Source organism: Fringilla coelebs, assembly GCF_963513975.1.
Source record: "Fringilla coelebs genome assembly, chromosome: 1".
Classification (NCBI taxonomy): Eukaryota; Metazoa; Chordata; class Aves; order Passeriformes; family Fringillidae; genus Fringilla; species Fringilla coelebs.
Genome location: NC_140028.1, coordinates 112,686,909 through 112,699,998, shown reverse-complemented (window position 1 = coordinate 112,699,998; position 13,090 = coordinate 112,686,909). Strand labels below are relative to the sequence as shown.

The following is a 13,090-nucleotide window of genomic DNA, read 5'->3' as shown; positions in this document are numbered from 1 at the left end:
CCATGGAGTAAACCAGTGAAAGCACAGGGCAATCAGCCCTGTAAAGTCTCTCCATCTGCAGAAAGAATCTCCATAGCCACCTGGATGCTTTTAAACCTTCATTATTTTAAATTTAAAATGGTTGGCTGAGCATTGCTTCTAGAAAAATCTGATACAGTAATCAAAATTGGAGGTGGGGAAGGACCTCTGGGGTCACAGAGTCAAGCTTTCTGCCAATAATGGATTGTTTCCTGCAGTTCAGTTTCTAGTGACCTTGAAAATTACTAGCCTGTATAAAATGGTAATGAAAAAACAAAGCTGTTGGAGCTTCAGAAGTAGCCAAAGTAATGCTGTCCCAATGCGAAATTGTGGTTTTGATATGAAATTCTCTCCATGCATTGTTTCTTGGTTGCAGTTTTTAGGTGATCACAGTTTTAATCTATACTTTCTGACCCATTTTTAATTTGCTATAATCAGGAGATTGGTGGAGGTTGCTTGTTTCAATACCACATAAACTCATCCCTTAACCAAATCATAATTTTTATTACAAATAAATGAGTCAACAACTTGATTAGCCCCACTACCCAAAAATTTTCTTCATGTCTCTGCAGTTGTATTCTTTCAACATTTCTAGCCTCCCAGAAACAGGAAATGGGAAGGAAAAAAAATAAGATTTCTTAGTTTTTCCATGAAAACTCTTGGTTAATTAATTACAGACTTATCATGCCTGGGAACTCAAAGATTCCTGAAGAGACTCAGATGTGACGCATGATTTTTAGGTTTCTTTCAAACAGGCAAACATTGGTTTACTTCTCTGCTGATGTAGGCAATAAAGCACAACCCTAACATACATCTAGTGTATGTGAGTGGGTAGAATTTGGCTCCCACCAGCAGAGTAATTAAAGTTTTGGCTAAAAAAATATTTTAGGAGTCTGTGAAAAGCTGGGTGGATGGGAAAGAGATCCCAAGACACCAAGTTCCCTTCCTGCTGTGCCCGTTTGATGTGCATTAATTTCTTCTCAAGGGGGCCCTATTATGGGTTGCCTTTCGGGGTGTGCAGTGCTCTGATTATCCCTTCTTCCTGGGACTCTGGCCCCTCCTGACTATTGTATTCACACACTCCAGATCTCACTTGGCGAGGAAAAGGGTTTTCTTAGCTGCCAACTTGCTTAAAAGAAGGACTTAAGATGAAGAAGAAAGCTGATTGGACCAGGCTTGGCAAAAGTCTCCATTTTATTCTGTTTAGTCAGATTTTTAAAGGAGTGGATGTTGAGAAACACCGAAATAGTGAGAACACTTATTCCTTAAGCAGGTTCTTGCAAAGGTTTTTACAATTAAAACCAGAAAGCTGCTTTAGTCAAGAGTGTTTGTCCTTGCACTAATGCTGGTCATGAATATGTGTCTAACTTAGCTGGAACTAATGCCTGACTATGCTGTTCCACTACAGCAACTTAACATTCTGCGTAGGCTGATTATTTTTTCAACAATATTTGCTAAATTCTTTTAAGGGCTGCCAGTATATATTTTTTGAAGCTTAGTTAATAAGAACAGCTGCCAGTGGAGTCAAGGCTAAAAGAGGCAAAATATATCTGCAGAAGGCAAGATTTTACTTCAAAAGATCAGTATTACAAAGCACTACTGTTGCTGGTATAATCACTTTCTTTGGGGGGGATGCTAATATAGACTGGGTTTCTTGTCTTCACAGCCCCCACTGAGCCTTTGCTGTGCAAATTTGCTGATGGAGGGCAAAAGAAGCGCCAGAATCAAAGCAAATACACACAGAATGGAAGGCCGTGGCCCAGAGAAGGAGAGGTAAGTGCCACGTAGCAATTATTTTCCTGGGGTTTGGCAGAAGTCAGCGACAGACCTGGAAGTCTACCTTTCAGGCTGTGAAGAAATCAGATTGCACACAAAATGCAATAGTTTCATACAGAAAAATCTATGTAAGCAGTGGGGAGATGGAGGTTTATGATAATGTGCAGAGTGTAAAGTTACAGGAAAGGAGAATTTCTGAGCTTGGTGTGGAACTGTGCACAGCCTGATCCCACTGTGAGTGCTCTGCAGGCAGACCTCAGCTGAGGATTCTCTTACTGGCGAGCCATCAGCAACCAAGGTGTGCCTTTTACAAACCAAATCAATTTGCACTGAAGCAACTCAAAAATGTTATTTCCTCCACATAGTTTCTGGTGGTAAAACATCCTTAGGGAATATGAGAGCTGTTCCAAAGAGAGATGTGCATCCAGATGTAGGGTCCGTGTAAAAGTTTTCCAAAAGCTTATCTGAGCTGAGCTCTTCATTCTGTTCAAGACAAAGCAATTTACAGTAGCCTCAGCTGCATCATGTATACAACATTTTAAAATAATCTAATGGTTGCTCTCTGCTCTGCTGCAAGGAGTCTATTACTGGAGTTTCTTTTCTGTGTGAAGTGACTCAACATGAAAGTGAAATAAGAAAGGCACTTTCTTGCTTCTTCAAGAGTTTGTTTACTGGTTTTGAATTTTATTACTGAAAAAAGAACAAATAAGGTAGATCTGCTCACAGTGCCTTCTTATACCTGGTGTTAGCTATAAAGGCTGAAAGACTTGCAAGTATCCTAAACAACAATTCTTTGTGGTTTTTTTCAACGAAAAAAAAATTGGTCTCGACTGTCCTCCTTTAGAATACGAGTGGGGGGAAGGTGTCTTTTTTTGGGGGGGGGGGGGGGTGGTGTGAGTGTTGCTATGTTCACTTCAATTTTACAAGGCAAACTAAAAAAAAAAAAAATTATTTGCTGTTTCTGAGTTACATGTTTCTAGAGTATTTCTGCTTTTTTGTAACTACTTGATTTTTCTAGCTGATACTTTTCAGGGCATTAGTTTATGACATATTTACTCTAGCGCTATTGGTGAGCTCCCAAAACAAACAGAAAGGCCTTTTGAAAGTGTAGAAATTTCTCCCACCATCCCGTGGTTATTCTGCACTGTTCCAACAGCAAAGGGTCCCTTTTTAGCTCTGTGGGCTGAAAATCCCAGTGTGGCAGACACTTCTGCTACAGGACATTGCAGGAGTCTCCAAAGGCTCATTGCAGCATTTTACACCGTATGTCTCAAAAAATGGAGTTATCTTCTCAGGAGCCATTATGGTTTGTCATGTTAGGGATCTACTGAGGAACAAGTGCCCAAAAAGTACTTCAAGCAGTAGACTCAGATCAGCCTATACATAGTTTGAAAAACAAAGATTTATGTACAGGAGACGACAGTAAGGTCAGCAATCCATATTTTAAAGACCTCTAAATCCCTGTTTAAAAAGCAAATGCCTTCACAGCTATTATCTCTGCTGCTTTATACTTCCTTCAGTTCAAATCAATAATAAAAGAGAATATAAAGTTAAAGCCAGCAAGTCACCATTATGCCTGTGGCCTCAGGGCATCAGCTTATTGCATCTTGTGTAGTTCATTTGTTGCTAGTGGAGTGGTGCCTATTAAGCCCAGTGATATCCTGGTGACCTGGAGGCAGGGTGTGGCTGGTGTGTTTGTAGTATCAACACTTAAAAACTGATTTTCAGTGCTGGAAGACATCATTCCTTGTGGTTGATCGCAGTCAACTGCAGAGCTGTTGTCATGGTATAGTGTACAAACATGAAAAGATGGTAAACATACAAACTCAGAAATATTTCAGGCTAGATTTTTTCAGATTTCCTCTGTTTACTAACATCTGGTTGTTACAGATGTTAGCATCAAAGACAAGATTGCATGTTCTCTTTTAGGGTCCCTCATTTATGGAATTTCTTCCCCACTGTTAATTTTCTTATTTCCAATGTAATATCTTTCTGTATAATTACTCTTATATTTCATATGCAATAAGGTTTTTCAAACTCTTTGTTCTTTAACAATCTTATTCTAAAAACAATCTACCATTCAGTTTTTCTTTAGGTAGCAGCACTTGAGTAGCCCTCCTACAGTTATTTCTGTAGGTTTTCATTTCTTTTAATATCTTTTTAAAAGAACAGGTGGCGTGAGTAGTGAAAAACAACTGATCTATGACAAGTGTCATAGTTCTGATGACAAATGGGATCTGGAAATATTCCCTTCACCTCTGCTCTTTCTTGGTTTCTTCCCCAAAGAAAAGTATTGAAACGGCATCCAAGAGATTACTGCCTCAGTGTTCCCACCCTAGCCAAATCCTGTGGTATCTAGACCAAGATGTATTTTGGCTATTGTTCAAATAAGCCTTTGCATTCTTGAACACTTTTGTGAAGGGCATTTCTAAAACATCTGAGGTTTACCCAGCCTTAGCACTGAGCGTGCAGAAGGATTATTTTTCGGAAGGGCAGATCCCAGAGAAATGATGGCAGCAGTTCTGCCACAGCCTCAAACTTGAGCTGTGCCCAGTGCTCTGCTGTAGGGAGGGAATGGCAGGAGATTTAGTGAGGAGGAGCAGGTTTGCTGTAGTGTTATGTCTCTGGTCATATTGTTCTCAGAGGTTTTGCTCTCTTTTATGAAGAGCTTCTATGGAATTTTATTCTTCTGTTTTTTTTGTGAAATTGTCAGGTCATACTGCAGAATGCAGTAGAAAATCCTATTCCTATCTTACATCTTTGTAGAGTGGTTCATAACCATAGAGAAATACTTTGATTGGCTGTTAAATTGCCTGCCCTTTTGAAGTCAAATATTTAGGAATACCCTGAATTTCTCTAGGGATTTTTGGGAGGTCTGGGGGGGTGGGTTTGGTGCTTGGTTATTTAGCCAGTTGTAACCAGGGAAGAATGGCAGATCTTGAATAGTGCTTTCTAGTCCTTACCCTTACACTCTTGTTTGGAGTCTCAGGAAACGTTCAGCAGATTTTTTGAGACATGTAACTGACTCTTTGTGATGGTTCACCAGTCCTGGACTATAGAGCTGAGAGCTTATATTAATGATGGCTTTACATAAGGCTGTTGAATTAGGCATTAGATAGACAGGTGCAGTAAATGTACAGTGAAACCTGCAAGTGTTGGAAATACTTGCAGTGAAATTCTGACCCAGCAACTGACAGAATTTCTGCACAAAGTTCAGTCATTTGTTTTTTGGGCTAGCTTCTCCTCACACTAGTTTAATTAAGCATTCTGTTTTGAAACTTAACCTGACAAGATTATATTGAGATGCTGAAAGAGGATAATCATATTCAAATTCTGTCTGTAAAATATTTGATTCAATTTACCTTTAAATTGCAATTGACAAGTCTAGAGGTGGGTGACATAAATCTCCAAAAATATTTTAGTCAAAAATGCACCCAGGGACTTAAGTGTAGTCACAAAATGAGATCAGATTGGATTAAAAAGTGCAACATAAATTTTGCAACATAATCTTCTATTGCAGATTTAATGAAACCTTGTTTTGCTTATTCAGAAATAAAGTCTTTTGATACATATATTTAAGAGCAAGTTTATTTGAAAATTACATGGTAGACAGGGAGAATTCTGCCTAAAGTTTATTACTGTTTTCTAGAAACTGTAGCTTTTCTACATCTGGTCAACCCAATGTGATCAAGGTTTTTTTAATGGTCACAGTATTTTGAACTCTTGAATATTTCTTTCACAAGTTTCTGCAAAATTCATGCTATTTAAATAGTTTTATTGCCTTGTAAGAGAGTTCCACCCTTACAGTAGTGTTGCATGCATCGCAACAGTGAGAAGCAGCATTGAATGCATTGAATTTGGTCTGATGTCTCTAATGTTATTCAATAATTGCCATTGAATTTGGTCTGATGTCTGTAATGTTATTCAGTAATTGCCATTGAATTTGGTCTGATGTCTGTAATGATATTCAATAATTGTTACTAATAATTCTTCCATTGATTGCTTTTTTGCCTCCATAATCTAAGTTACATTTTTTATTTCTAAAGAGCCAGTAGGTTACCTTCCTTTCCTTCCCTTTCTTCTCTTCCTACTTACTCTTTTCTCCTTTATTTTCTTTCAAGCTCAGTTCATGGAATATCCAAAGAATTAAGCATGTTTTTAATTCTTTCTTAAAAAAATAAAATGACCGGGTAGTTTGGGAATGTTGCCTTTGTAACAGTTTATCTTTTTATCCACTATTCATTGCAACTTTGCCTAATGCAAACAGCAGTTTAGAGAGAAAAACATACAATAGGTAAGTCACTTCCCAAATTTTTTGTAAAGTCAGTACCAGTGAAGGGCTGAAGCAATTGATCCTGGTGCCAATGGTCTCTTCTTAACCAGCAGATGCATTTAGAAATGATTAGTATTTCTATTCCACGCCTATTTATAACTCAGACATGGATTTTTTTTTTTGGTGCTTCTGAGGAGATAGTTGTGTTCCATAATCCTGAGTGTCTAGGGCAGATGTATTTTATACCTAGACAAGTAACTTTTCTTTGCTGTGAGAGTCAATTCCCAGTTCTGTCGAGATAAGCACTAGTACCCTCATATGTAAACAACCCACAAAGACATCTACTGTATATATTTAGCATGCCTGTAAGTTAAACATTGGCACTTTGCATGCTTATTTTCAACAAAAGCTCAGTTTAACAAAGAGAGGCATTGAACCTGAAAAGAAGCCCTCTCTCCAGAGGGAGAAAGAGAAGGGCAAAAGGTAACTGACCAGTAGGTGAAAAGACCTAGAATAATGACACAAGGTGCTGTTGCTGTTGGCAACATTTTGAAAAGATGCCTCAGTGGCTCAAATACCAAAGATCAGTTTGGATTTTGAGCTTATAAAGTACATAGAAATATTTTAAACCAATAGCCTACGTGAAATCACTGTCAATGCAATCAGGATTTTAAAAGGGCCATGGTTTGGTTGAAATAGAATCAGCAATGTTCCTGTCCTTAGAGATCAGTTTTCTGTGTTTTCATTGTAGCTTTGAATTTCCTTTTCTGGTGAAAAATGTCATGCCATTCGCCCTGGAGATTCTCCTGCAGTTGGGTTTTCCTCCAAATTCTGCTGCTATAACAGTGTTTTCTTAGGCAGAATAAACAAATGTTGGACACAGGGAAAGGACATACCTTTTTCTGTTGTATCCCAACAGATATCAGGAGTGCTGCCAGCCACCCCTAGAAGCCTTCCCAGCTCACTGCAGCACACAGATGTGTGCAGATGTGAGTGTAATACACAGCTGGTACAGCACTGGATCACACTCATGGCAAACTGGGGATACCAGATCCCAAAAAGCAGATCATTTATAGACCTGAAGATGACATGGTGGAGTGTATTGAGTGGCTGTGGAAACAGAATAACTGTGTTTTATTATATATGTTCTCTTTTGGTTTTGTTTTGTTTTTGTTTTTTTTTTTCCAATTTTGTAGTTTTCGGCACTTGTATTTTAACTAGTAAGATGAGTTGAAGTGGGAAGGTGACTCAGTCCCAAGAACAGAAGCTGTGTATGTCAGATTTCCATTCCAGTTCTGTAGGACAAAAGGGTTTCTTGTCATTCATTTGAGTATCTGAACTTGTTATTGTGTTCATCAGATCGGTCTCTGATGTTCAGAGGTTCATGAATCACTTCCCAAGTTTGACAACAATAGTATATACTTTCCTCTCCACAACACTTTTCCCCTCAGAATCTGCAGCTTCTTAAGGAGCACACATCACTGGGAAGTGCTCCATTCCTTTCATACACATCTAGATGTCTAAGAGGTGTCACATTTATATTCTAGATTTCTCCTCCTCTAAAAAGGAAATGTGGGGGCAGTTAGTCACAATTAAATTCAGAGGTTTTTCTAATAATGTTGAATATTTCTGTCAGAACTGTTTAAATAATCAAAGAAAGGAATTCTGCCAAGTTAACTTTACTGGTGACTGAACTTATTTTCTAAAATCAGTATTTTGCATTAATCTCATCTGGGTTGATGATTTCTTTTCCCTACTCTCTTCTTTCTTCAAAGCATTTCAATAGGGGTATCTTCCATCAGGGCACAAGAGATCCTTGTGTTGTGATGCCTGGCAGATATTAGTGATGGGAAAAAAACAAGTACAGGAATCTGAGGGTTGAAATTTCAATTGATTCCACTGTAGCAGCCAAGAGCACGCCCTGGGCTGGCAGTCCTGCCGTGTGAAAGGCTGAAGCTCTGAGTCAGTGGAGATTCAGAGGACAGACTGATCTTTTGGTCTAACTCCCACCTCAGTTCACCACAGGAATCCCTTGAGTGCAAGCATACAACCTCACCTTTCCAAATCTCACCTTAAGGAGGAGAAATCCAGGGGGCCCTCTGCTTGGGAAGCCCACCACATCCATGGATTTCAGCCCTTTTTAATTTCAGGCCTCTCCATCTTTTTCCAGTGGACTGTGGGCTCCTGCACAGATCCTGCAGTGGCAGCAGCCTGCCCTTGCAGAGGCTGGCCAGGGCAGGTTTGAGGAGCTGATGTGGAAGTCTCACCTCTGAGGAGGAGGCACAGCACATCTTGTAGCAGGTTGATATTGGGGTGAATTTTTGCACAGCGTCAGAAAGACATGTACACTGAGAGTAGATCAGGGGGTATGATGGTGAAGTTTTCCATAAAAATAGCTTCCCAGCAACACAGAAGATGCTTTCATGCACTGAAGATTTATTCACAGAATAAATTGGTCATTTATAGGTATTTATGTTTGCTGCAAGACAGATACTGCACTGATAAATTTTTTTCTTTTGAGACATCACAGGGATTGGGTAGAGAAATAAAAAACCCAGTTCATTTCACATGATATTGAAGATCAGATCATTTCTGTTCAAATCATAAAATAGAGGGGGGAAAAAATCAAGCCAGAAACAGAACATCTTGTCTTTGCCCATGGAAAAAATTTTCACAGTAAAGTGTTGAACAAAAGGTCTTCAAACTTCCCGGGGAAACCCTTGTTTTCTAGTTGCTTTTTGATATTTCCTGCTCTCTATTGAATGAAAGAGCCTAAATTTAAAGACAGGTACAGACTGAATCTTTTGTTCTTATAATCCGTTTCACTGATGTCAACAATTAGAAAACTGCAGAAAAAAAATATCAAAAACTTTCCTTCTTCCCACATGTCCTTTAAGTTCAAACACTTCGTTAAAAATAAGAGATAAATAGACTCATGATTTAAGCAATCTTTTTATTAAAAATCAATATTTTTAACAAGCTGAGTTAATTTCTTTGTCACCAGTAGTCATTAAGAATGACCTTTATTTCTATTAGTGTGTTTTCATTCAGTAGCTGAGTCTAAGGCCATTATCTGGCTGAATGGCATGAAAATTGTGTGGTTCAGTTATTCCGTAATAAAAAATTGATCTGTCAAATACTTTCCTAAGTCATCAGTGCCACTCTCATCAGTGCCATTTTTTCAGGAAGTATCACTATGAGAAGAAAGAATGAGACCCTCTCCTTCTACTGAGACATGACCAAACCAGTGGGTGAAAAGACCCAGAAGAAAACAGTCTCAGCACAGCAGAGGGCTGCTATAGAGGCATCAGCCAGTGCTTGGTGTAGTTCAGCCTGTATTAGCACTATGATGCTATATTCAATTCTGATTTTAAAAGAAGTGAATATAGCTCTCACACAGAAGTCTGAGGCCAATTCTAGTATTCTGCATTTGGTATTTTTGTAATTTCTGTTTGTCTGCAATGGAGGAAAGTTCAGACAATTTTCCAGTGAGTTATTATTGCTCATCAGTTTTTATTCCTGATGAACGAGGATGCTTCAGACCTTAAATTTTTGACCAGTCCAGGCTAAGTGTTGCCACTCCTGGGCTGCCAGCCAGCATAATTTGGTGGGGAGAAATTATGCAACTTGATGAGAAAGAAGTAAATAGTCCTGTGTTAGCAGCTATTTGAAATAGCAGCTGTTTAAGGCTATGCAGCAGTGGGGGATATTAGCAATATTCCTGGGCCAGCCGTAGGTGGTTACCATATGCACACATTGCCACACGCTGTGTCCTATTTGTCTAATGTGAGACTTCTCATTTACTGGGAAATGGGATGGTGATATTTAGTGATAGATATTTATAGTGGTCACTGCTGAAGTGCTTCACTAGATTCTCGTCATCTGTCTCCGTGCAGTATGGATATGGGATGTGGATAAAGAGGAGATCCTATCGTATTTTGTGCTCTTCAGGATCACAGCTGTGTCCCCTGTTCTTAACACCAATATAAAGAACTGAGTTTGTGGAGTTTTTCTGCCACACACAGGTCTGGGTGTGATGGGATTGGAGGGTGAGCTGAGTGTCCGTGACCATGTGCTCAAATATCCATGAGAAAAGTAAATGAAGGCATCACAAACATGTTTGCAGGTCTCACGTGGACAGCAAGTGAAAGAGCTGCTGTAGGTTTTCATCCCTGCACCTTCATTCTGATTTATGTCAAAGAAACTAAAATAACATCAGTGGTTTATTTTCACTTTTTCTCCCAGATCCATCTACCTTGTTGCCATTTTATCCCCCAGTCACTAATGCAAGCTGCAGGGTATAGTGAGCCCTGATCCAGCAACTCTAAGGACAACTAGATCTAGAAACTCCTTAATTTAGAAAACTTGGATATGTCCTTTTCCAAGAAATTATAATTTTTTTTGTTAGTTTGAGTAGACATGAGATGAGAAGTAAAATATGAACACCTCAATTTAAAGGGAACATCTTGAGTTATTTAAAAGAATATTAAAAAATTGTTAGAAGTAATTTTTCTGTCCCTTCAGGGCTTGTACATAATATTTAAGTTGTCTTCACCGGTGCGGAAATAGAAAAAGAGAGCAGTAACAAATGTTATACGTGTTGAAAAGAGAAAAGAAAACAAGACAGTATGTTTCCTCAAAAATGTATTGCAGCCAAAAAGTTTTCTTTTCTCTTTTGTTTGGAAATTTCTACATTTCCTTTAGTAATTAAAGCAACTTTGCTAAACAGTATAATGTGCTGAGCATGCATAAGACATAAGAATATAAAACCAAGTTAAGTAAGGGATTATGATTTTCTAAGCTAATTTATTTTTTACATCAAAATCATTAGTGGTTTGAGTCTCCCTAAATTCAGTTCTCTGACATTTAAAACTTGCAGAAATAGCCATTTTATTTCTCTTTGAATTAAATCAATACTTCTTTCAAAAATAGCCACATGTACTTGGACTTAGTCTCCCAAATTATCCTTTGCTTGGGAGAGACTACATATTTTATTAAAACAGTGGCATTTTCATAAAGCAAAACATTTGCCCTAGCATCTGCTTAAAAGAATAATGAGAGAAATATACAAATTTAATAAGGACACGAGCCTTTTTTTGGCAGCACAAAGCAGCATGAAACCTGGTCTTTCACATCAAAAATTATTTTTGGCCTCTGGAAATTTGGACCACTTCCTCTTAGACGAGTTTGCAGCTGCTGGGGTAGCCCAGCTCTTCCAGGAGTGCTGCCCACTCTCTGCCTGCTGGTCCCCAGTGCGTTTAGCCTGGCTGCTCACCTGCCTGCCTGCCTGGGAGCCAGCCCAGCCGGGCGCTTTGCTGACCTGTCTGTGCAGCCATCTGGCAGGGGCAGGTGCCATCATTCAGAAGTGCTTTGGTAGATGGCTTCAGGGGCACGAAAAGCTCCCAGCAGGAGCACAGACCATGCCACGTGGTTGGTAAAGCATCTGTCCTTGAAGAAAATGCTGCCTGTCTCAGGCAGCGAGCATAGGATGTGTATGAAAAATGAAGAGGAATACAGTGCTTGGGGTGGGATGGTGCCGTGGCATCTTTTCAGCTGCTCCCACAGGGAGAGCAGCACCTTGAGCAATAGAGTTTCTCTCCATTGTGCTTCGTACCCTGCACAAAGGACAGCTTCTCATCTCTTGGTAGTCTTACACTGGAAAGCATTTCACAGAGGGAGGGATAAAAATCGATAAGGAAGGCAAAAAGTCAAAGCAAATGCAGTATGTGGGAGGAGAGATTGTCAGTTCCGTGTCTTTAAATAAATGCTGGGGGGAAAAAAAGGTCTTTCCTGCACGACCTTGACTGCTATGTTGGAGCATAAGGTAGAGTGCTTAATACTGTCTGCAGCCCTGCTCTCTCTCTGCCCGTCCCGTGGTACCTGTGGATATGTCTGCTAACGGTGGCAGGGATGACACTTGGTAGCTGGACAATGTTTTGACACTGCCAAATCCTTTTGCACAGGTCACGGTCTGCCTGGTGGCAAATGGCAGTTGTAAAGCTCTCTGTAACGCATTAACAAATTCTTTTGCTGTCCAGACCTCTGAAGTATTTTAAAAGCTTTGTTTGAAAGCTCAAGCTTTTCTGCTTCACAGCCCATTTTTTGTCTCTTGTCTCATGGTAATGAATTAACTCTTAACTATATTAGAGTTGCACCTCACAGAAACTGTAGGCAGGGGTCATATGTGGTGTGACCTTTGTAGGAAAGATGAGACTCCTTCCTGTGAAGCTCTCATGAAGTTGGCTTTGGAATATTTCCCAATCACCCCTTTCATGGGCAGCAGCAGGATTTGGGCCTGTCTTGTTAGAGTGAATAATCAGCTGTGAAGTTGTTAATCTCAGTGGAGTTATTAATTGATACTGATGCAAAAAAACCCCCACCATTTTCCCTAAATGTTGTGGAAAGATGGAAACCAACAGACTGCACAGATCTGTTTCTCAGTGGTCTCTCAGGCTGGGGAGGTACCCAATCTGTCCATGCTGCTTTTGGCCATCTGAGCTTCCCTTGAGAATTTAGATTTCTATTTAAGTTGCATACAGTTTTTATTCATATTGGCTTTGAATATGTTTCATGTCTTTTTTTTTTTTCTTTTTCTCCTTTTCCTTCAGTAATAGTAAAAATCTGTTTTTCTTCCCTAACTATGTGCAGGCTGGCATGGCTTTGACTTACGATCCAACAGCTGCTATACAGAATGGGTAAGAAATGCATGTTTTCTTATGTCTTTTTTTTAATTATTTTGAATGTCATCTTCTGTTTTCTCTTTCTGTAGTGAAACTTTTTGAAAAGCAAATCCACTCAGTCATATTTTTTCTGAAGCATCTAATGCTATATTGTCAAGTTCTTCTTTAGTTTTCCTTTTCTTTTTATGCCTTCTTGTTTGCAATATCCATTTGAATGGGAAGATGTTTTTTCTAATAGTTTCCATCTCTATTTGGCAAATGTTAGTAGATGTCTTTTTAATCTCTCTCTGTCATGAAGTGGAAACCAGTAAAGTTTCCCTTTACTGACTGACTTGGCTTTTGT

At 39.2% G+C, this 13,090-nt stretch overlaps 1 protein-coding gene across 2 annotated transcripts in view; it reads left to right on the top strand.

Moving 5' to 3' along the window:
* RBMS3 (RNA binding motif single stranded interacting protein 3) overlaps nucleotides 1–13,090 on the top strand; it is a gene marked incomplete at its 3' end in the record, with an annotated part of 434,589 nt that overhangs the window by 348,030 nt on the left and 73,469 nt on the right. For both annotated transcript variants that reach the window (XM_084221492.1, XM_084221493.1), the window contains exons 7-8: nucleotides 1,685–1,791; nucleotides 12,716–12,762. In XM_084221492.1, the coding sequence (XP_084077618.1) occupies nucleotides 1,685–1,791; nucleotides 12,716–12,762 (154 nt within the window). The remainder of the gene's footprint in view (nucleotides 1–1,684; nucleotides 1,792–12,715; nucleotides 12,763–13,090) is intronic.